Source organism: Cetorhinus maximus, chromosome 16 (genome assembly GCF_964194155.1).
Source record: "Cetorhinus maximus chromosome 16, sCetMax3.hap1.1, whole genome shotgun sequence".
NCBI classification, from domain to species: domain Eukaryota; kingdom Metazoa; phylum Chordata; class Chondrichthyes; order Lamniformes; family Cetorhinidae; genus Cetorhinus; species Cetorhinus maximus.
In genome coordinates, this window is record NC_135894.1 from 28,873,090 (window position 1) to 28,898,493 (window position 25,404).

A 25,404-nucleotide genomic window follows, 5' to 3' on the forward strand; every position below is an offset into this window, starting at 1 on the left:
AATGGGTTAAGATCTCTGGTGACTTATGTTGTGAAAGTTTTCTTAGTTTGCCACTTCCCAGTACCCCCGGCCCACTCACACAACCCCTTCCCCAGCCTCCATGAAACCCCTCCTCTCTGATACAACTCTTCCATCCTGTCTTCTACACACACAGACACACACAAGAGACAGAGACATACAGACACATGCTCACAGGGAGAGAGAGAGACACACACACACACAGGCACCCACACTCACATACAGACGCACTCACACAGAGACACACACACAAACAAACTTCACAAAGAAAGAGAGACACACACACATAGATGCACACAAATGCACGCACATGCACACAGGCACACAGAGACAGACACACACACTCGCACACACATACATAGGTATACACACACACGCACACGTGTAGGCTTACACAGGCACACGCACACATAGGCATACATAGACCACACACACAATCAGCATTCACAGATACACACATGCGCGCACACACATGCACACAGACACACATGCACATATACACACACACCACACATACACGCAAGCACACAGACACACACATACACACACATGTGCACACAGACATATATATACTCGTACACATGCCACAGGGTTGGATTTTCATCTTGGAGGAGAGAGTCAAGCAATTTCCCGCCGTCATGATTCCGCTTTCTACTGGGCAGTGTCCTCCCAGGCTGTTTTCTTGGTGGGGTGGTAGGGATGGGCCGGAGTCAGCATTGCTGGCCCTGGTAGCAGGCCTGAGGCAGAAACAGTGGCAGGCGGTTACCAAGGTGGGCAGGTTAAAAGACATCATCCCAGTTCTGTAAATGAGTGTGAGGCCCTCTAACCCTCACCCCTACCCACCTCGTCCACCACCCACTTCCCCCCGTAAACCCCCATGCCCTCTCCATACCCCATAGACCTTTCATACCTCCTCCATATCTCTCATCCCCATATCACCAACCTCTCCATACCCTCTACACAAACCCCTCACACTGCCATACCTCCTCCATACCCACTAACCCAGTATCCACTATATACAGAATTCACAAGCCCTCTAATAACATTGAGAAAGCTTTGAGATGTTCATAAAACTGTCAAGATAAACAAAGTCATTCCAAAAAAACTTGAAAAAAAGCATAATCTCTATTAAGAGGTCATAAAACTGTCAATAAAGAAACCATCATGTAAAAACCACTTGAAAAAACCATAATCCTATTAAGACCTCATAAAACTGTCAAAACAACCAAGCGCACAGTCCCCTTGACAGCTATGTAAACAACACCTGTTGAGCTAAATCCAGGTGGCATTGCACTATTGATCAAGGAGTCAATTACTGCAGTAAGGAAGGATGGTATCTGAGAAGGTTCTTCAAATGAGGCCATATGGGTAGAACTTAAAAACAAAAAGGGGCAATCATTTTTCTGGGAGTGTACTATAGGACTCCAAACAGTCGAGGGGAGATAGAGGAGCAGATATGTAGGCAAATCTCAGAGAAATGAAAAAATAATAGGGTAATAATAGTAGGGGATTTCAACTTCCCCAATATTATCTAGGACAGTCTTAGTGTAAAAGGCTTAGAGGGGACGGAATTCTTAAAGTGCATCCAGGAGAGCTTTTTGAGACAGCACGTAGAAAGCCCTACAAGAGAAGGGGTAGCACTGAACCTAATTTTAGGGAATGAAGCCAGGCAAGTGGTAGAAGTGTGAGTAGGGGAGCATTTTGGGGATAGTGAGCATAACTCTGTAAGATTTAAGGTAGTTATAGAAAAGGACAAAGATGGACTGGAAATAAAGGTCCTGAATTGAGGGAAGGCTGGTTTCAATATGATAAGACAGGATCTGGCCAAAGTAGACTGGGAGCAGATACTTGTAGGAAAGTCTACATCAGACCAGTGGGAGTCATTCAAAAAAAAAACAGTGAGAGTTCAGGGCCAACATGTTCCTGTAAAGGTGAAGTGTAGGACCAACATGCCCTGGGAACCCTGGATGTCAAGGGATATAGAGGATTGGATAAGGTGAAAAAAGGAGGCTTATGGCAGATAGAGAGGGCTGAAAACAGCGGAAGCCTGAGAGGAGTATAGACAGTGTAGGGGGTACTTAAAAAAGTAATTAGGAGAGTGAAAAGGGGACATGAAAAAACACTGGCAGGCAAGATAAAGGAAAATCCCAAGGCATTTAATAAATATATTAAGAGCAAGAGAATAACCAGGGAAAGAGTAGGGCCCATTAGGGACCAAAGTGGCAATCTATGTGTGGAGCCGGAGGACGTAGGTGGGATTGTAAATGATTACTTTCCATCTGTGTTCACCGTGGAGAAGAACGATGTAGGTGTAGAAATCAGGGAGGGGGACTGTGCTATACTTGAACAAATTAGCATTGAAAGGGAGGAGGTATTACGGTTTTGGTGGCCTTAAATGTACATATATCCCCAGGCCCAGATGAGTTGTATCCCAGGCTGCTATCTGAGGCAAGGGAGGAGATTTCAGGGGCTCTGACACTAATTTTCAAATCCTCTCTGGCCACAGGAGAGGTGCTAGAGGACTGGAGGACAGTGAATATGGTACCATTATTCAAGAAGGGTAGTAGGGATAAACCAGGCAGTTACAGGCCAGTCAGTCTAACCTTAGTGGTCGGGAAACTATTGGAAAAAATTCTGAGGGACAGGATTAATCTCCACTTGTCGGGGGAGATCATGTCTAACAAATTTGAATGAATTTTTTGAAGAGCTGACTAGTTTGTAGATGAGGGTAGTTGATGTAGTCTACATGGACTTCAGTCAGGCTTTTGACAAGGTCCCACATGGCAGAATGGTCAAGAAGGTAAGAGCCCATGAGATCCAGGGCAATTTGGCAAATTGGATCCAAAATTGGCTTAGTGGCAGGAGGCAGAAGTGATGGTCGAAGGTTGTTTTTGAGATTGGACTCTATTAGTGCATTTAGAACTCAGCCAAGCATTCATAATAATATTTCAAAGCCCAAATTAATGAACAATGCCTGCTGAGTTCAAGCCATTTGAGGGTTTGGAACTCAGACAAATTTTCATCATAAGATTCCATTGCACAACTGTGTCAACAAAATCTCTAGAGCTGATTATATTAAAGCCTTTGAAGTCATTGAAGAAGCTCAGCTATCTGTCAAAGCTTTGAAACGGTGATAAAGATAGCTGAGCTGAAATTCAAAGTGTCCAGCCATCTGCCCAAGCTTTGAAACAGTTAAACAGATGTCTGAACTGAAATTCAATGAAAAGATTAAATCAAAGGGGGCAATTGACATAGTCAAATCTGAATTTCAGTGTTGTTAAATGCAGAAGCCACATTATCCAGTGGACAGTGAAATCTATTGCATCCGAAGACTTTTCTACCTTAACAATGTTGACCAATTTAATGATCACATACCTTTTAAGATCAAAGCCATATCATCAATCACTGAATTAGAAACACATATAACAACATACAGCATGTCTTTATGACATGTGAAGTTGGCAACACCTTTGGAACCTACCTCTCAACTCCAAACCAGGATTCCCCCGTGGTTCACAACAACTCTGAGCTGTTGTGAACCCCGTCACCCCAGTCCGACTCCATGAAGATTGCAGGGGTTCTGAAATACCCACCTCCTCAGTGGAGCTGACAACTTCGAGACAGCTGCAAGCAGGCGCTCAAACCGCCCTCTTATCCTCCACCATTCAAAATTCCCGACGATGGGAATGGAGATGGGAATTCTGGAAGTGGGTCTTGTCCCCCACTTTTAAAACCTGCCCGATGTGGGTCAGCCCCACGTCATGATAGGAAAATCCAGCTCCCACTCACACTCCCACTCACACTCTCGCACACACATACACACTCACACTCACACACATACACACATTCTCTCACATTCAGACACACTGTCACACACAGATACACACACACATCCCACACACACAGACATATGCACACACACTCACATAGATACACACTCTCACACGCAAATAAACACACACACAGATATACACACACACACACAAATACACACACACAGACATATGCACATTCTCTCACATTAAGACACACTATCACATACGTACACACACACCCCACAAACACAGACATACGCACACACTCTCATTTAGATACACACTCTCACACAGATACACACTCTCACGCACAGATAAACACACAGATACACACACACATGTGCTCGTACACAAACACATACACATGCACATACACAGATGTACAAACACACAGGTACAAACTCATGCCTGCACACACATGCACACACGTAGCATTTAAGAAGTATTTAGATGAGCACTAGAAATGCTATAGTATACAGGGCTACAGGCCAAGTTCTGGAAAATAGGATTAGGATAAATAGGTGCTTGGTGGCTGGCATCGACTAGATGGGCTGAAGGACCTGTTTCTGTGCTGTATACCTCTATGACTCTATTAGTGCATTTAGATCTTAGCCAAGCATTCATAAGGAATTTTCAATGCACAAATTAATGAACAACGCCTGCTGAGTTCAAGCCATTAGTTTGGAGATCAACCAAGCTTTCATCATGAGATCCCATTGCACAACTGTGTCAACAAAGCCTCTAGAGCTGATTATATTAAAGCCTTTGAAGTCATTGAAGCTCAGCTATGCATGCACAGATATACACACATATACATACTTTTGCTCTCTCTGTCTCTCTCTCTCTGTCTCTCTCTCTCTCTCTCTCACAGACACACACTTCTAAAGTTCTGAATTACTTGACTTTGTCCAGGGATGAGTATGATTCTGTTTTACTGTAAATGAATTAATTGCCAATGTACCCAAATCTAAAGGAATCCCCTGAATGACTTTGTACCAGCTGAGAAATAGATAGTAAAAACAGAAAATGCTGGAAAACCTCAGCAGGTCTGACAGCATCTGTGGAGAGAGAAACAGAGTTAACGTTTCGAGTCCAATAGGACTCTTCTTTGGAAAAGATCTCCGATATTTCAGATCTCCAGCATCCACAGTATTTTGCTCTCGTTTTACTGAGAAATAGGTAATATTGAAACAGAAACCAGATAGGTGCAAACACAGATATTGTCTGCGGCTGATGAAAGTGTTGCCTAATCCCATTTTCTGTATGTCTACTTTGATTTTTCACACAGATGTCTCCATGTACCTGCCCATTAAAGTTCCAATTACTCAGCAGAAACCTCTGAACCTACTGGAAGTACCAAAGTCGCAGCCAGAAAAGGTTGGTGTTCAAAAGTATTTAAGACTTTGTTTTATCTATCTCATTGGGTTGACATTTAAAAGAAATAGAAAATAATTGGGCCAGATTGGGTCAAAGCAATCATTAATACACACTGGAAGGCTTTCTCTTTGGGTGGTCCAGATTCTGAAGCGCACAATCTAATATTTACTGTCACCTGGGAAACTGCAGAATCATACTGCACAGAAAGAGGCCATTCAGTTCGTGACCCTGACTTTCACCATGATGGAAGGGTTGTCCGTCATGGCTGGACTGCCTGGAAACCCTAAGTACTTCCCATTTTCCCAGGGGCGGAATTGGGAGGTGGGGGCATGTTTTACGCGCGTGCAGTTCACAGAGGCAGCTGGCCACTTAAATCATCGGCTGCCTCCACCGACCTGGCAGTTTGGTGGCCCAAGTGCGCGAACCCTAAATGTGCAGATTAGTCCTGGGGGAAGGTAAGGTCGAAGGGTAGCGGCTGTCTGAGGGAGTCAGGAAAGGGGAGGGACTAAGCCGGGGCGGAGGGAATCGAGGCAGGGTGGGAGGACTAAACAGGAGCAAGGGGTTCTGGGGGTGAAAGGGTCTGGAATGGGGAACAGGTTCCGGGAGGGAAGGGACCCGGGGAGGGAAGGGGTTCTGGGGGAAGGGGTCCAGAGGGGGTAAGGGGATCTGGGTTGAAGGAATTCCGGGGGGGAGAAGGGGAGGAGTTCCAGGGGAAGAAGTTCTGGGGGAAGGGTTCTGGAGGGGGTAAGGTGTTCTGGGGGGGGAAGGGGTTCTGGGCAGAAGGGGAAGGGGTCTGGAGGGTGGTTGAAGGGGTTCCAGAGAGAGGAAGGGGTTTGATGGGGGAAGGGGTTCTGGAGGGTGTGTGGGATTCTGGGGGGGAAAGAGGTTCCATGGAGGAAGGGGTTCTAGTGGGGAAGGGGTCCGGAGTGGGGGATGTCTAGGTGAACATGCAAGGGAGGGGTCTGATGGGTCTATGACTGCCTTCTCAGGAGCAAACTGAGGGTGGGCATGGTCGAGGGAATGGTGAGAATGATCGAGGGCAGAGTGAGGCGGTATGGTAGGAGGGTGAAGGTTAGAAGGTATCAGTAGAAGGGACGGTGAGGTTGTTTGGTGGGGACCTGGAGGCAGACATAGACTCTGGGGGTGGGAAAGAGGAGGAGGTCAGGGAGGTGAATGTGGATGATGTGGGATTTTCAGGAAGGAAGGGAACGTGCAGCTTCACTTGGACGTCCCCGAAAGAAAAGGGTTGCGGCTGGTAGGTCCATCTCCGACACTTCCTTTCCCCTCCTTGACCTCTCTGTCTCAATTACTGGTGGTAGTCTATCCACCAATATTCATTACAAGCCCACCGACTCCCACAACTACCTCAACTACAGCTCCTCACACCCCGCTTCCTGTAAGGACTCCATCCCATTCTCTCAGTTCCTTCACCTCCGTCACATCTGTTCTAATGATGCCACTTTCCAAAACAATGCTTCTTTCTTCCTTCTTCTTTAACCAAGGTTTCCCACCACAGTGGTTGACAGGGCCCTCGACCGTGTCTGACCCATCTGCTCTCACACCTTCCTCTCCCTCCCAGAAACATGATAGGGTCCCCCTTGTCCTCACTTTTCACCCCACCAGCCTCCATACTCAAAGGATCATCCTCCACCATTTCCGCCAACTCCAGCATGATGCCACCACCAAACACATCTTCCCTTCACCCCCACCGTTGGCATTCCACAGAGATCGTTCCCTCCGTGACACCCTGGTCCACTCCTCCCTCACCCCCTGCACCTCAACCCCCTCCCATGGCACCTTCCCATGCAATCGCAGAAGGTGCAACACCTGCCTCTTTACTTCCCACCTCCTCACCATCCAAGGGCCCAAACACTCCTTTCAAGTGAAGCAGCATTTCACTTGCACTTCCCTCAATTTAGTCTACTGCATTCGCTGCTTCCTCTACATTGGAGAGACCAAACACAGACTGGATGATCGCTTTGCGGAACACCTTCGGTCTGTCCACAAGCATGACCCAGACCTCCCTGTCGCTTGCTATTTCAACACTCCACCCTGCTCTCATGCCCACATGTCCGTCCTTGGCCTGCTGCAATGTTCCAGTGAAGCTCAACGCAAACTGGAGGAACAGCACCTCACCTTCCGATTAGACACTTTACAGCCTTCTGGACTTAACATTGAGTTCAACAATTTCAGATCATGAACTCCCTCCTCCATCCTCACCCCTTTTTGATCCCCTTTTTTTCAATATTTATTTTTTAATATTTATATATTTTTTTTTCCCACCTATTTCTATTATTATTTTTAAAAATTTGTTTCCATTCATTGTTTTATCCCCACCTTTTAGCCTATTTGATCTTTTCGCCCACATCGTCCCCTTCCCCCACCCCACCTCACCCCCACTCGGGCCATCTGTCGCTTGCTCATCCTGCTTTCTACTCTTCATGTCACCATTAGCACCTCCTTTAGCCAGTGTCACCACCATCAACACCCCTTTGACCTTCTGTCTATGACATCTTTGGCAATCTCTCCTTTGCCTCCACCTATCACTGGCCCTCTATCCAGCTCCATATATTTCACCATATTTACTTCTCTTTTGTTCTGATGAAGAGTCATACGGACTCGAAACGTTAACTCTGTCTATCTCTCCACAGATGTTGTCAGACCTGCTGAGTTTTTCCAGCATTTTTTGTTTTTGTTTTCAGAGAGAGAGAGAGAGAGACTGCTCCCTCCAATGTGTGCATCAATAACTCGAGATCATAGATTGAAAATCATTGGCAAAAGATTTGAGTGGGGGGATGAGAATTTTTTTCATTCGGGTGTTGGGTTCTGAATAACTCAACCTGAAAAGATGATGGAAACGGATTCCATTGAGAATTTTCAAAGGAAGTAGGACAAGGGCTTGAGGATGAGGAACTTAAGGACAAACTAATGAGAATGTGGGCGTGGCAAGACTACTCTTTCAGGGAGCTAGCACAGGTACAGGTGATTGAAGGAAAAGATACAGTGACGCTAGAGAGCAGGGAGGGGGAGGGAAAGTGTGGCTGCTTTGAATAGGAGAAGGGATACTGTGTGCAGTTTTGGTCTCCACATTTAAGAAAGGATGTACTTGCATTGGAGGTGGGACAGTGAAGGTTCACTAAATTGGTCCCTGAGTTGAGGGATGAGAGGCTGAGTAAATTGGCTGTATATTCTCTGGAGTTTAGAATGAGAGGTGATCTCATTAAAACCTGCAAGATTCTGAAGGGGTTTGACAGGGTGGACGCTGAGAGATCGTTTCCACTGGTCGGGGAATCTAAAATATGGGGGCTCAGTCTCAGGGCAAAATCACCCAATCCCATTGGTGGCAGGCGTCAGGGTGGGCGTGACCGGACAATATGGCCAAAAGGCCAAAATCCAGTTTCATGCCATCATGAAACCAGTTTGTGATTGTCTGCTCTGCCACCATACGTCAGGAACATCATTTTAATATATCTGCATCTAATCATAAATCCTGCTCACCGGAATCATCCCCCCACATCAAAGTTACTACCCACATCAGCGTGACTTCAGAACGATGTGCTTCACAACTACCTTTAACCTGGTGACCTGAACTTCGAGGGGAACTCGGAGGTGAGTGCACACAACCTGGCGCCGTGCTTATGGGTATCGCCCGTAGGACATCAAGGAAGAGGCACCACATTCACTGGGGGCCACAGGCAAGTCGCTTTCTCCCAGCTGGCTTTCAGTATCGTACCAGGACAAGGGCTCCAGTGCGGGTCAGACTGGGGGTGGAGGGGCCGAAAGCAGCACAGACAGACTGAAGGAAATACTCAAGCACATGCTGGGAGGTCGGGGGGAGGTGAGAGAAGCAGCCATGTGTTTGGAAAAGCCTGTGAAAAGTGACCGTTCAGCTGCAGCTCCATTGAGATGCCTGGAGTTGGGCCTCTGAAGCTTTTCTGCCCACTCAAGCATCACAAAAGCATGGAAGTGCCACCAAATACTCCAGAACCTTTCACCCCTCAGACACAGACTGTAAATTAACGTGCGTTTTAGAGGACAGCAGAGTAATTGGTGACTGGGTAAGCTGTACAATCCCCTTGTGAAAGGTGGCATGGAGCAGTCACTGCTGGACTCACAGCCCCTTGCAGTGTCTTTATCCAGTATCTATTATGGTTCAAGCTAACAGCGCAGCCTTGCAGTGTGGGTTAGGAGAATGCCTGTGCCTGAGCTGAGAGCACAGCATGCAGTCCAGTGGCCAAAGCTGCTGCCAATCGGTCAGGTGGAGGTGGGTGGGGTTTGGACAGCCATGAAGTGCACTACACACTGACCATCCAAGTGGTGGCCAGCATTCTCTGGGATGCATAAAGAGACCTTCAGACTTAAGCAAGAAGTGTTCTTATTACACCTATGCTGACCCATCCCTCTCTCTCTTTTATCCTGCAGGAGAACATCAGGATCATGGAGCTTGGTGATTTAGCAGGATGCCTCATGGCTTACAGGGAGCAGAGAAGATGAAGAGAGCGTCAGAGGCTCCTGGCTCAGCAAAGGGAGGAGCACTTCCCTCAAGGTGAAGGTGCGGCAGGACCTGCTGCTCACGCAGCTGGAGATCCACAGAGAGCCGTCGCTCATAAACGCCTCGCTAGACCCAGGGACTATAGGCAGCGCTTGTCATTCCTGCAGATGACCGAGAACCAGTGTCACCAAAGACTGCGCATGTCTAGGGAACTGGTCGGTCACATCTGCCACCTGCTGCAGGATTTGGTGCCACAGGGACATGGAGGGCATCCACTGCCAGTGGCTGTGAAAGTGACCTCGTTGCTCAATTTTTATGCCAGTGGCTCCTCCCAGGGCTCCACAGGTGATCTGTCCGGGACCTCACAAGCCTCCATGTACACGTGGATCCAGGAGGTCACAGTTGCCATCTCACGAAGGAACAGAACTTTGTGCATTTAATCTGGGATCAGGAAAGTCAGGAAACAAGAGCACTGGGATTTGCGCAGATCTCAGGTTTCCCACAGGTGCAGGGTGCCATTGACTGCACTCACATGGCGCTCAGATCTCCGTGGCAACAAGGAGTCAACTACGTCAACCACAAGGACTTCCACTCGCTGAATGTTCAGCTGCTGTGCGACCACCACAAACACATCCTGCAGGTCTGCGCACGATTCCCACATCCTTAGCAGGTCTCAGATCCCTGACATCTTCCAGGGTCCACAGAGGCTTCAGAGTTGGCTCCTCGGGGACAAGGGCTACCCGCATAGGCCGTAGCTGATGACACCCATGTGGCGGCCTCAGACTGCAGCAGAATGACGGTATAATGAGGCTCATGCTGCAGCTCACAACTTGGTGGAGCAAACGATAGGCGTTTTGAAATTGAGGCTCCAGTGTCTGGACAGGTCCGGTGGAGACTGCAATACAGTCCACCCAGGGTGTCGTGCATTATTGTCACTTACTGCACGCTCCACAACCTGACGCTGCAACGGGGAGAGGAGCTGGCTGAGGAGGAGATGGAGGAGCTGCACGTAACGTTCGATGAGGAGGATGTTGAAGGGGATGAGGGTGATGAGGTCCTCGCACTGGCCAGATGAGGCAGCACGCTCGAGAGGTCCTCATAGCACAAGATTTGTGGAGGATGATGACGACATGCAGTGAGGACACTCCATAGATCTTCACACAGCCTCTGAGAATGTCTGACTCCTATCTGGCTGAGGGCAGCTCGTTTGTGCTCTGTGATCAGGGTCATATCATAGAGACGCAGCCATGAAACTTTAGAAGCATCTGATCCTTTGTCCATCTTCAGCACGTGAGCCCTTCAGGAGCACAGCCTCACTGGTCACAGATGCTGATCAGATGGAGGCCAGCCCCTCCTTAAAGGTGCTGAGAGCACACAGAGAGAATGACGGAATTCTGTGTCGCCTGCCCATTACATTCTGGCAGCAATGACCAGCACCATCGAGGTGCAGGCATCAGTAATGTGTCCAGGGAGTGTGAGGCCGGACCATCACTTTGGTCTGAAGGCTGCACAAAGCACAGGGAAGAGATCCTGGACTGAGACACCTGACTTTATCTTGTGCAGAAAGGTTTCACATCTGAGTGGCACGAACAATGCTCATCAGACCAAGGAGCCATAGGCAGGGAAACATTTTTAGGAGTTTATTGACAATAGTGAACAGTATGTACAAGTGCCCAGGCTGTGCAACTACATCTTCTTAACTTTCCTAACCCTGCTGCTATGTCTTGGTGCTCCCCAGACTTCCACAGTGGAGATGGAGGCAGCCTGCTGACTGCTATGCCCTGTCTGTGATGACTTTGGCGGGTGTCCTCTAGAGGGCTGAGACCTGGAGGGCCCTGGCCTGCTTTCGGGGTCCTGCTGTGTGGCTGTGGCACCCTCCTCAGCCTGTGAAGCTGGAGTTGCTGGGGTCACAGGAAGAGGGGATTCAGACGGACGTGCCCGGAGTCACCTGGATGGATGGCTCTAGGGTGTGCACCTGCTGATCCTTCTCCCTATGGGTCAGTTGATGGCCAATTATGGTGTCAGTGATGGAGTTCAGCCCGTGCAGCAGTGCAGGAGTGATGTCCTGGACCAAGGTCTCCATGGCGGCCGCCATCCTACCGGTGTTGACCTCGGTGCGTTGCAATGCCGGCGCTATAACCTCAGCCTGAAAGCGGATGGACTCCTCCATTGTGCCTTGCAAGTTGAGGAGTGCAGTGGACATCCCTTCCTGAGGTTCCCGAGCTTGCCTTTGCAGCTCCAGCAACTGTGACATGACCGAGTCCAGAGGCTCATCATCTGACTCAGACTCAGCAAATATCTGGCCTCCAACTGACCTCCGAGTGCCGGGAACCTGGGAAGTCCCTGCCTCCGCCTGCTGTGGATCAGACAGTGCAATGTGCTCACCAGTTGTGATCCTGAGGCTATTCTAGAACTAGGTCTCACCGTGGTGTGTGTCTCTGCACTGATGGAGGGTGTGGGTGAGCGCTGTGACGGGACTTCAGGGAGGGTCCCTCCAGATTCCTCTTCTGAGGTGTCTTTGGGGCTTGAGTCGAGGGCCTGGGTCATGGACTCTGTCAGCTGTTTCCCAGATGTGCCTGTGAAAGCAAGGAGAGATAGTTAGTACATGGCAGTGGCTGTGAAACAGGACACATCACTCACAGCATGGTTGTCTGATGGATGTTGCACTGCTGGATCCTCACTTGGTAGAGCAGCGCCGACCTCACCGTCAGCACAGGACTGGCCCAGATCCTCGCCGGCCAGCTGGATGGCTCTGTTTTCAAAGTCTGTGAGGACCTTGATTTTGGGCATTCCTCCACCGGTCTGTGACCTCTCCCTGTTGTTGTGTGCCAGCTTGTCCTGCATGAATAGAGATAGAGAAAGTGTAAGCAGGATGCCTGCCAGGCCAGATGAGAAGGATGCCTGCTGTGTGTGGGTGTTGAGTGGTGCCATGGATGGGATGAGGACACGAACCACAGGGCAGATGAATGTGTGTGTGAGAGAGTGAATGGTGATGTCCCTTGGGCTGGCAGTGAGTGAGGGCCCTGTAGATGTATGAATGTTTGTGAGTGTGTGGGTTGACAGTGATGAGAAGAGTGACTTACCCTGGCGGAATGGAGGAGATCATTCATCCTCTTGCGGCACTGGGTGGCTGTCCTCTTTTGCAGGGCGTTGGCACTGACCACCGCTGCCACTGCCTCCCCTGCTGGTTTGGTGACCTTGTTTGCTGGTCTTTGCCCAGAGCGGGGGTGGAGGACTTCACAGCGGGCCTCCACTGCATCCAGTGGGCGCCAGAGGGAGGCACTGCTAAATTTGGGGGCAGCATGTTTCCTCCCTTTGGCAGCCATGACTTCCCAGCAGCCTTTAAACATGGCGCCCAGATCACTGAAGCCCTGAGGTGATGGCAGGGCGGGCGAATCAGATGTCACCCTGCCAGCGATCCGGCGTGTTTCCCGGGAATGCATTATTAATGAGTCGGGAAGGATACAATACGGCGTGAAAACCTGCCATTGTGGCCAGCGGGTAGAGCGACTTTTTTCATGCCCACTACTGCACTTAGTGCAAATCTGGGACGATTCCACCCCCAGGATGAGGGACCAATCATTTCCGACTAAGATGAGGACAAATTATTTCACTCAAACGGTTGTGAATCTTTGAAATTCTCTACCTTAGAGGGTTGTGGTTGCTCCATCGCTGAACACATTTAACGCTGGGATAGAGAGACTTTGGTCTCTCAGGGAATGAAGGGAAATGGGGAACGGGCCAGAAAATGGAGTTGAAGCCCAAGATCAGCCATGATCATGTTGAACGGTGGAGCAGGCCTGACAGGCCATGTGGTCTACTCCTGCTCCTATTTCTTGTGTTGTTATGAGTGGTGATGAATAGCTGGGACCTGACGGGGAGAGAGAGCACCATAGTCGCAAAACAGGTGGATGAGAACAGGCTGGGGCCAAACTGGTGTGCAACAGTGGAGTTGCAGGGAAGGAGAGAGAGGCAGACCTTGGGAGCTGTCGCAGTATGCTGAGAGAGCATGCTGAGGACAGACAGGACAAAGCTCTAACTCAGAGCGGTAGAGCAGTGTAGAAAATCCAAAGTGTAAAATATATCTCACACAAAAATTACAACCTTTAAAATTACAATCTTTCAGATAAATTTACCTGAAAAAAAACAAGATGGCATCAGAGCACAGGAATTAAATTCAGCGAGTAGCTCCATGTGCCACCAGTGGCCATGATAAGTAATTGCAGTGTTACACGTTTACATAGGAAAAGCCCATTTTAACTGTAGACATTAAAATATTTCACAGTAAGAAAATTGACACATAAAGTGACAAAGCATGGCACCAGGAAGCAGAGTTGTGCAGACAAGGAAGTGCATCCAGACGTTAAGGTTGTTAGTATGCTAAGTTTTTGATTCAATCGGAAGGTACAAGGAAACGAATGAATTTAGTAAAATTCAAAAGAATTACGCAAGAAAGCAATCATATTTCTTTTTTGAAGAAATTGGATCATCGTATGGATCTCACCTTGCCCAAGGATGCTCATGGCGAGGTTGACATTGCATCATTGGTTGAGCAGCTGAAAGAATGCCCCACACTCCAGGACCAGGCGAACATATTATACATCCTGTATGTCATTAAGTAAGTAAAATTCTGAAATGTTTCAACCTGTAAAACTGATTGCTGTTTATACATTTTATTTCTATTTTAATATTAAACTGCCATAGAGATCTTGAAGTCTTAATAACCAATGGTGAATTGAGGCAAGGTCTTCCTTTACTGCTTCTCGGTTAAAGAACTACGCAAACATCCCAGGGTTCTTAGGAGAGTTATCAAACCAATGTGACACTGAGCCACATAGGGAGATCTTGGGCCGGATTTAGCCCTCCTGATGCTGGGAAAACCCACGTCAGGCAGCTGAAAATGAAGACGGGGGCCGAAAATTTAAATCTCCCAGGCGATTCACGCCTGCCGCCATTTTGTCTGGCGTGGGGTCAGTGGCCAGTTGTGAATTGCTGTACGCTCAAAGTGACGTCAGATTCAGCCTTTTAAATGCTTGCCTTAACTTTGAATTTCCCTGAATTTGCTGGGGAAGCTGAGCTCCTGAAGCCTGTGTGAAACACACCCAGTCAGGCAGCTCGTGAACCTTGTGAAGCCTGTTACGGAGTCAGGAACCTTTTGTCAAGTAAGTTTAGACATTCTCGTCCAACTCAGACGTCATAATTGGATAGTATATGATAAGCTGAGAATGTTTCTAATGTAGTGATTGATCATAGGAACAATAAAAATCAGAACTAATTGTTCAGCTTATTTTCATGGACAGTATCACCATTAACAATTTGCAAGCAGCCCACATTACTGCTAACCACTCTTTTTCCCAATATAATTGTAAAAAAAATGTTTGTGCTGATTTTGAGATCCCTCGCAAGTTTCTATTCGTACTTTTTTTTGTAGCTCTTACTGCCTGTTTAGCCATGGTTTGCTGCTCTTTCCATCTCCATCTTTCCCATTCAGCATGATCTGTGTGTCATTTTGCATTTTTGAATGGTTTTTCTCTTAGTTTCATGTTGCCTCTTACATCTTCAGTTGACCGTGGCTGTCTTGTTTTGGAAAGAGGCGACCTTGCCCCTTAAGGATATAAACTGCCTCCGTATCAGATTAAACTCTTTTGTTGAACACCTTCTACCAAATTCCATCATGTTGCCCATTTACTGATTGGCCCAGTTTACTGTGGACAGTCTTTCTCATCCCACATGAACTTAGGCTTATCTAAACCTGGAATCTTAGTAGCTGTTTTATGTTTCTCCATTTCAAACACTTTCATTGTATTTTTTTAAATGAGGCAAATTGAAACTATATATGAATGTACACAGTATATTTTATATAATTGATTTGCCTCAAAGTAATGCAGAGATGAGACTAGTTTCTAAGTATGCAGGAAATTCATTTAGAGTTTTATACAAAGCTTACAATGTCTTCCAGCTTCTGTGGAGTCTGTTTCCTTTGCTCTGAGTCAACACCCATTAATCAAGTGCAGTGAGCATAGATCAGTTAACAGATTCATATAATCAAACACAGAGCAACTGAGCCATTGAACACTAGGTCCATAAGGCATAAATAAATCAAGCTATTTAAATCAAACTTTGCTTTGTGCTTATTTAAAAATGGACTTTGCTGGACCAAAAAAAAATCATGGTTGCTACAGGTCATATGATTTGCAAGTTGGCTACAGTTCTGGAAACTTCTAACAGTAATTATAGAACAAAGCTCAACCCTCATTCTTGTGGAATCTCACACCTATCATTGTGCATTACAATCAATGAAACAAGGGAGCAGCCGTCTGTCTGCCTCCCCAGCCTGAACTTATAACAAAGAGAGAGCCATCAGAACTCATTATACCTGCGAAGACGCTAATAACCACCATCTGTCTCCTAAGGTGAACAGTGGATTTTGACTATAGACATTGAAACTGATTGCTACCTCGATACTTTTTTTCATGTTGCATACCTGGATTCCCCGGGCAATCTGCTGTTAACATCAAGCCTGACAAAACCAAGGTAGGACTCCAGGCTGACAACAAAGCCTACCTCACGTCTAAAGCTCCTCGAAGCCTGGTTCTCTGGAAGATTCCTGCCATTGCCTGTAGAGCAGAACAAGTCTCTTTATACCAACCTCACCTCACTGTGTCATCACCAACTTTAAAGGAATTCAGCAACTCCTGCTTTCAGCTAGCTGAACCTGCCTAAACTTTAACTTCTACATGAAGGAATCCTCAGTGGACTCTAACATTCATGTGAATTAATATCTGTACCTTTGTTTTTTTTGTCTTAAGTTATATCTAGTTGTAAAACTCTTCTTTCCTATCTCCTTCTTGTATGCTTGTACGTCTGTACATAGTTGTGACGACCATCCCCCAGGTTTGAATGTATGAATAAACAGTACTTCTGATTTAACCCTAAAGAGATTTTGCTACGAGTCACTTTAAAAGTTGACTTCACAAACAAAGGATTTTGTCAAACACGCCACAGCAAGTTTTAAAAATTAAAACACCTCTGCTTACGGACAGAGGGCGAGAAAAATAAAGGACTTTAGCTTGCCTCTCTCTATAACAATTACAACTATGTTGAACTCGATCATATTATGATGGGTTCTAGATAAATGTGTGCTCCATTCTCCGGAGTTGGGTTTAATCCCATAACCTTCAGTCTAGGAGGTGAAAGGGATGCATTGAGTATGGCTCATCTCTCAGCTAACACTTGCTCCATCTGTATCAGTAATAACTGCACTGATATGAATCCACTAGTCCTGGTCAGGAAATGCTTCGGGATTATTTTTGATCTCATTGCTGCACAGGCCAGACACTAGCGATCATTTCGTTAAACTTTCAAATGACATATAATTAGCCTAGGTGCGTAACATTTAAATACATGAACCCAGCTTCCGTGTGTACTTCTGGTCCAATTCTACCTAAGCTCATGAAAAGTGAAAATCCAATTGAAGCAAGTCTACTGGATGTTATTTATAGTTGGTATAAAAATATTTTTTATACTTTTGCTACAAATGTGCACATAGTGGAAAAACCTTCCATTGTCTGCTTGCCAAATTAAAATTGAAAGAAAATTAAAAATAAAATCAACTGGTTTATTTACAGAATAAATTGGATCCACATATCAACTGAGCTAAGTAAATCCTGCGGTTTGTGTCAAAGTGAGCTGGGATTTGTTTGGATTTCTAACCCTGTTTTCACTGTCCTCAGCACTGATTTACATTGGCCTATCCTTAAAGCTATCTATCATCACCTCGCCCATTCACATGCTGCTTGGGATTAGTGCAGCTATTTCCCGGTGATGTCATGTCTGAAGCTGAAACTGCTGCCAAGCCTCACATGTTGTTGTGCAGTAATGGAAAATAGTATTGTGCCAGTCAGTCTGTGATGACAGGACTGCCCCTGTGTGTGTCCGCAACCCAAAACTGAATTGCTGCAAGCAGATGGCAGATGCCTCTAGCCCTGACGGTCAATGAGGAGCAGGGGAATGGTAGCATACTAACATTACAGGATTCTTAAACCAGAGACCCAGTGGATCATATAGGCAAGGTTGGGGTTCTCACCGGCAGCCAAGCTGGCAGGCCAGGGTGAGGGGAGTGGGGTGGGGGGGAGGGGGGCTAAGGGAGCTGGAGTTTTAGAGACCGTGGTGGGAGGGCAACCTGGGAGTGAGTAAAATCTTGGGGGTGCCCCTCTGATAAGCACGGTTGGGCCATTAAGGAGGGAGCCCTCCCTGCCTCCCAGACGCCCACACAGGGAAATCTGTCACGCTGGCCTCTAACCGTCACATCTCGGGTGAAAGAACAACACTCAAAGTCACAGATTTAACTGTAAGAACATTATCATTTAATCTTCTGTGCTGGCTAACTCCTGAACATGTGCTATCTGACCTTCAACCTCCAGTAGTACCTTACTGTATGTTATTTGAGTTCTGTATTGTATCTAACACTCAAGTCGACACACACATTCAACTATCATCATGACATCCCTCCTTTATTAGACCAAAAACATGTCCATGATTTTTCTGCTTGGTGTATGTCACTTACTCCATCCCTTACTCAACATACTGTAATAACTTTAGCAAAAAATTTAACAAATCATTAGCTCTGAAGAGCCATACGGACTCGAAACGTTAACTCTGTCTGTCTCTCCACAGTTGCTGTCAGACCTGCTGAGTTTTTCCAGCATTTTCTGTGTTTATTTAACAAATCATTATTTCCTTAACTCCCTGAGTAAATGAATCTCTTCAGTTACAAACATCAGATAAATTCAGTGCATCATAGTCCAATATAGTTTCAGTCCTCTATTCAATTTTTACTTTTTTGGAACTGCTATTTCCAATTTCACGCTCTGTCACTAAAACACACAAAATCTTCATATCGCTTTGGTGGTCTCCTCTCGTTCTGTGGTCTGTCATCTGTCTCAGGAACTCTGGTCATCGAGTCAGGATTAGGAAGTGTAATCATCCTCTCTGGAACAGACATTTCTCCCTCTGGATAGCAAGCTGTCTGCCTTCCATGAGCATCGCTGGCTTAAACTTCTGGATTGCTAGATGTCAGCCTCACCTCAGCCCCTACATCTGGCCCATCTGCTGCTGCTGTCATTGTCATCATGATACTTTTAGACACATGAAGAATTTCTGTCACGCAGTACTCCTAGTGACTGCACAGTCATACTGTTTCCCCTCTTGGTGATGGCAGTGTACGGTTTGGGGTAAAATGGTGTATCCATCTTACTTGGACTCACCCGCCCAAGCAGTGCTTCATCACCTGGCCTCACATCAGACTGTCCGTCTCCCCGCCTGCGGTCTGTATAAAACTTTGCAGCACCCTTTTTCTCAGCAACATGATCTCGAACTTCCTGACCAACACTGATATGCCTCTGCTCAGGCACCTTGGTAGGTATTTTTCATCAAACAGCAGCTCAGTGGGGCTCTTTCCTGTTGTAGTGTGTGGGATTGCCCTGTATATGGTCACATATGACAGCAACGCCTCTTTCCAATCTTTGCCCTCAGCCTGAGCAATCCTCATCTGTTTGTCTAAGGATTGATTAGCCGTTCCACTTCCCCATTTGCCTGTGGCCATTTCAGAGTCACTCTGTGATGGTGTCTGCCTGTGACTTACATCTAACCTGCACTGGTCTGTGAGGTGAACTGTGGCCCATTGCCTGAATACAGAGTGACTGATAGACTGTGCTTTGCAAATCTTTCAGTCATTGCAGACACCAATTTGTCCGCTGTTGTAGGCTTCATCACAACAAACTCATAGTAACGGCTGTCAAGCTGTCTTTCAAAACTCTGAAGGCAACTTTCTGTTCTTCATCAAATCTGAACCGTTCATTCTTTCTGGTCAACTTGCTGAATGAATCAGCCGGGGTAGTGAAGTTTGGGATTTACCTTGCACATTAGCTCACAAATCCCAGAATACCTCTCACTTTGCTGGCATATTGTGGTCCAGGTGCATCAGCTGTTGTTTCAGTCTTGTCTTTGGCTGGATGCTCTGCCACTCGTGAGTTTATGCCCCATGAACGTTAGTTCTGTCACACGCAGCAAGCACTTGTCTGCATTTACCGCAGGTCCTGCTGGCTGCAATCTAACCAATACTAATCTCAGCCTCTTGTGATCCTCCTCTCTATTGGCTCCATGACAAATGATGTCATCTGAGATATTACTGTTCCTGGGATCCTTGTATCACCTAATGGATTTGGTGTTGGTAAATCTCTGGTGCAGCATTGATGCCAAACAGTAATCTCTCATATCAGTAAAATCCACAGTGAGTGGTGAAAGTTGTCACTGTCCTTCAATCAGGATGAAACTCCAGCTGGTGGTATCTCTACTTTAAGTCTAAATTGGAAAATATCTTATTTGTTGACACCTCTTGAAAGACTTTGTCCCCAGTGGGAATTGGGTGACATTCTCTCACTATCGCTTCATTCACTTGTCACATATCAATACCGAGTCTGATGTCTCCATTTGGCTTTGGCACGACCACTACAGGGCTCACCCACGATGCTGGTCCTTCACCAGGCTCCAGGATGTCTTGGTCAATCAGTTCCTTGATCTTTGCCTCAATCTTCCCTCTCAGACCAAAAGGTGTTCTGCGTTCAGGCTGAGCGACAGGCTTCCCACTCTTCTCAATGGTTAATCTCAGTTGGCAGTTGTGTTACTTCCCAATTCCTTAAACACTGGTCCAAGCTCCTCTCTAAACTTTGCATAGGATGTCACCGAATTCACTTTCAATCCGGTGTGTAGCAGCCCCAAGACTTGAGCAGTTTTTCTGCTTAGGAGAGGCTCACTATCCTCCTCAATCACCACAGATTCTGCCTCTGCTTTCTGATCCCCAGCTCTCACACCTGCAATGAAGCATCCGAAAGTTTGAAGTGGGGTTTTCGTTGTGTAAGGATAGAGCTTTTTGACACATTTTTGAGATGTCCACTTGATTCTCTTTGTCTTCAGTTCTTCCCACAGTGCTCTGTCGATGACATTGCTGCCAGTGCCTGAATCGACAGCAATGCTCACTCTGGGCCTCAAGTGGAAGCCTCAGGCTTCTCTTACGCTAGCTGCCCCCCTCCCCTCACCATTGATAGCCGGGATCTATGACAGCGTCCTCCTGCCCCCGAGCTCCTCCTCCTGCTGTCCAACCAGACTGCCAAAATTCATGCCGTACCTTTGCCATGCCCTGTTTGGTTTTAGGCTTAGCAACAGAAGGGAACATTAATGTCGCAGTGGTGTTTTGTTATCAAACCTATGAAAAGAGCTTGGTGTTGGAGTGAGTGTTTATGGTTTGCACTAAAGGATGCTTCCTCCTCCATCTCTTTCTGACCCAGGGGCCTTGACTGGAACACGAATGTTGGGGGGCAGAATTGTGTAACAGTTCAAAGCCTGATGACCGAACTGTACAGTAAGGCTGGCCAGAACCGCGACTGGGGATTAATCCGCTACATTTCAGGCATGCTGAGAAAGAGGATTGAGATTCTTGCTGAGGTATGTGCGAACCAACCTGAGCATGCTGCTGTGAGTCACAGTGTAGAACACTGATCTTTGAGCTGGGGTATTAGAGTGGTTAACGTGACATATTTAAATCTCTCAGGGCTGAGAGCTGTCCAAACAGATAGAATGAAGCGCCTGTCATAGATCAAGCACTCTCCATTGAACAATATGATTTGTGAGATATTGTTAAGTAAGAATAACTGAGTTAATAGCTGAGTAGTTTATACTCATTGGAGTTTAGAAGAATGAAAGGTGATCTTATCGAAACATAAGATTTTGAGGGGGTTTGACGGGTTGGATGTTAGGATGTTTCCGCTCACGGGGGACTCTAGAACTAGGGGGTCACAGTTTAAAGTTAAGTGGTCTTCCAATTAGGACAGAGATGAGGAGGAATCTTTTTTCTCAGATGGTTGTTAGTCCGTAGAATTTTCTTCCCCAGAGAGCAGCGGAGGCTGGGTCATTGAATATATTCAAGACAGAGTTGGACAGATTTTTAATTGCGAGGGAGTCAAGGATGATGGGGGGACAGGCAGGAAAGTGGAGTTAAGGCCGTAATCAGATCAGCCCCACGATCGTACTGAATGGAAGAAAGGCTCGATGGGCTGAATGACCTACTCCTCCTATTTATGGCCTTATAAGGACTGTCTTGTAAGTACTGAAAATTGTTTTGAATTGGGCTAATTCCTGGGCTTTCAATATTGACACCTTTTCCCATCGATTGGAGCTGCCTGACTGTGCTATCTGTTTGATCTGTAGGCTTGTACATCCCTACTGTCACATCAGAAGCAATTGACTGTTGGTCTTCCCCCAGAGCCACGTGAGCAAACCATCACAACGTGAGTATTTGAAACTTATCTGAGGGGTTTTGCAGGAAGGTCGGTACCCAGAGGAAACAGATTGGTGAAAATACCAGAGTGGACATGTGGAGAAATATTTTTACCCAGAGTTGTGATCTGGGCTGTACTGCCTGAAAAGGAAGTGGAAGCAGATTGAGTAATAAGAGTTCAAAAGATAATTGGATAAATACTTAAAGGAAAAGTTGACAGGGCCATGAGCGGGGGAGTGGGACTAATTGGATAGTAGCACAGGCACAATGGGCCAAATGGCCTTTTTCAATGGTGTATCATTCTATGAATTTATGATCATTCTGCAATATAATAAATAAAGCTCAGTAAGTATTTTACTTATTACCAAGACAACGGGATTATTCATAGTTACATATACAGTAACTACTTACTGTGGCCAAGGCCCACTTGCTACTGGTTTTGAATTTGCCCATACTCAGGCCCCTAACAACCAGCAGCTATTTCCTCAACATGTTTAAGATAATGATCATGTGGAACTAGCCCATCCAAACATTCACATCGAGGGAGGCTAGTTACAACTTAGCAATATCCTATTCTAACTCTTCAAATTTACATTGTTGATGTGCTTATAGTTTTCAAGAATTTTTTAAGTATCAGACATTTTTGAAGCATTGCTGTATCCCACATCTGGTATAATATATCTTACTTCATCTCCTCATAGTCTTGTATGTGTGTCTATAGTGTGTATTTTTAATAACACTTGGTTAATAGCTAAGGCCGTTTGGTAAAAAGTGCCGCTGGTTCCACTAATATAAATGGAATCGAGTTTGAACAATGAAATGTCTGTCATCTTTTGGATCTATCCTGATCCCACAGACACTCAGTTTGCTTATCCCCATCAGAAGGACCATAGTTGCGAGTGATCACCAGTCTACCTACTGAGACAGGGTATAGGGTTCTGCCTTGGCATAGTGGGCTCTTCTGAATGAGAGGGTCGTGAGTTCAAACCCACTCCAGACAACTTAAAGGCATGGCCTAGGCTGGTACAGAAACACATTGGCTCGCATTTTGCAGTAATACTGACAGTGAAACTGTCAGCGTTTGCAGCTGTTACTCCTCTGAAACTGACAACAGCTTCTGGAGTGCACACACCCACGGTTAAAGAGGGAAATCCAGAGATTGCTGTCTGTGAGTCTAAGCCTCCCCACAGGTTACGCTGTTGAAGACCCCCCGAGATTACAATCAATGGGAAATTATTGAACTGACAAAAACCTGCCCTCTTACACAATTAGACTGCCAGGAAAAAAACACCTTACAATACTCTATCCTGTTGAAGGAGGTGTAACTGAGTTTTTGACGGCATGTTAAAATCATAGGGCAGAATGTTACACCTCGCAGGCAGGTGCTCGTGACCGACCCGATCGGGCGTAAAATAGCGCGAGAAGACATCGGCCGAGCGACCTGACATCGGCCAAGCGACCTGACATCGTCCCACACGTGCACAATCTCCAGGTCGGTGGGCACGTGTGGGTGTCAGAGCCACGTCCACCATCAATTAAAAGGCTACTTAAGGCCATTGAAAACCCAATCAATCCCGATTTTACACTCGTCCCACAGGCAAAACAGGCAGCCCACACTTTGCAAATCCTCACCCACGCTCGGTATAAAAAGGGTCAGCAGCATTGTCAATGTAAATATTGAGGAGTTTAGGAGGTAGTTTGCTGCTGGTTGCTTATTTGAACTTGGCAGCTTCATCTCTGTTCTGAGCTTCATTCCTAGCATTTCCAGGCTTCAGTTCAGGACTTATTGGTGTCTCCAAGGCCCCCGAGGATTTTGACCATGTGACCCTTCCCTGTATCAGACAGCTTTCCCTTACCCTAGTAATGGGATTGTGGTCTCCGCTGGTGGCACCTCCACTGAGGAGGGAGAGAGGTGCAGAAGGGAGAGGAGGCCGGGTGTCCCTGTGGGAGGAGAGGTGCAGGCATAAGGGGGGCAGGGCCAGCAGGAAGTCCAAGGTGGAAGGGGACACAGAAAACGCCACTATCCTGCTGCCAGGGTTTACAGGCGGCGATGCAGCTACCTCAATATGTCCAAGATGTAATTCTGAAGGAGGCTCCACCTCTCCAGGGAGACTGTGACCTCCATTTGTCAGATGATTGGGCCTGAGATCAGCTCCGACTGTGTGGGTGGACACCCCATGCCAGTGGCTCTGAAGGTCACAGTGACCTTCAACTTCTATACCTCCGGCTCTTTCCAGGGCTCAGTGGGGGAATCTGTGTGGAGTCCCCCAATCAGCTGTCCACAGCTGCATCAAGCTGGTGACAGAAGCTCTGTTCAGGTGGGTATTGACTTTTATTCATTTCTGTACGGACGAAGTCAGCCAGGCTGAGTGAGCCAGAGGCTTCGCGGCCATTGCTGGCTTCCCCCGTGTCCAGGGTGCAATAGACTGTACACATGTGGCCATCAAGGCACCAGCGGGTCAGCCCGGTGCCTTCGTCAACAGGAAGGGCTTCCACTCCATGAACGTGCAGATAGTGTGTGATCACAGGATGCTGATTCTACAAGTCTGTGCAAGGTACCCAGGCAGCTCCCATGACGCTTACATCCTCAGACACTCCCAGGTGCCGAGGCTCTTCAGTGCTCCAGCTGACTGGATGGATGCCTGCTGCGTGACAAGGGCTATCTGTTGAAAAGGTGGCTTATGACGCCTCTCCTCTACCCAAGAACAGAGGCAGAGCAGCGTTATAATAGGTATCAATCTTCCACAAGGGCGGTGATAGAGAGAACCATAGGTCTTCTGAAGATGCGCTTCTGATGCCTGGACCGTTCAGGGGGAGCACTACAATACCCCCCAGAGTGGGTGTCACTGATAGTGGTTGCATGCTGCACTCTCACAATCTGGCACTGGCAAGGGGGAACCCACTGGAGGAAGAAGATCTTGAGGCAGCTCCACAGGCCACAGAGGATGAATCCAGTGGTGAGTCAGTAGAGGAGCACGGTGAGGAGAATGCTGAGGGTGTGGAGGCAGACCTCTATATCTTCCAGTGATACCGGGGACGCCTTGATCCAATGCCCCTTCAGCTAGGCTGCCAAAGATCAGCTTCCACCTCACGCCAGGGCTGTCTCCTCCATCCCAGGTGTCTGAAATGACCCTTTCATTTGAACCCAAAGTCCATTCAGTTCCTGTGCAATAAAGTTTAGAGCCACTCACGTCCAGCATTACATACTGGCGTACCCTGCAGCAAAAAAATAAAAAAGATGAAGCATACTCAGGCCATTACAACAAAAACACAATTTATCTCATTTTGACAATCCAAACAAATTAACATCACCTCCTCTGGTCTTCATTCCCAGACCAGTAAACATAAACAAAACATTACACAACAGA

General features: G+C 46.9%; 1 protein-coding gene across 4 annotated transcripts in view; it reads left to right on the top strand.

Moving 5' to 3' along the window:
- LOC144691467 (phosphorylase b kinase regulatory subunit alpha, liver isoform-like) overlaps window positions 1-25,404 on the top strand; it is a 163,768-nt gene that overhangs the window by 81,472 nt on the left and 56,892 nt on the right. For all 4 annotated transcript variants that reach the window (XM_078559576.1, XM_078559574.1, XM_078559577.1 and 1 more), the window contains exons 21-24: window positions 5,122-5,210; window positions 14,181-14,320; window positions 21,048-21,204; window positions 21,967-22,046. In XM_078559576.1, coding sequence (XP_078415702.1) covers window positions 5,122-5,210; window positions 14,181-14,320; window positions 21,048-21,204; window positions 21,967-22,046 — 466 coding nt within the window. The remainder of the gene's footprint in view (window positions 1-5,121; window positions 5,211-14,180; window positions 14,321-21,047; window positions 21,205-21,966; window positions 22,047-25,404) is intronic.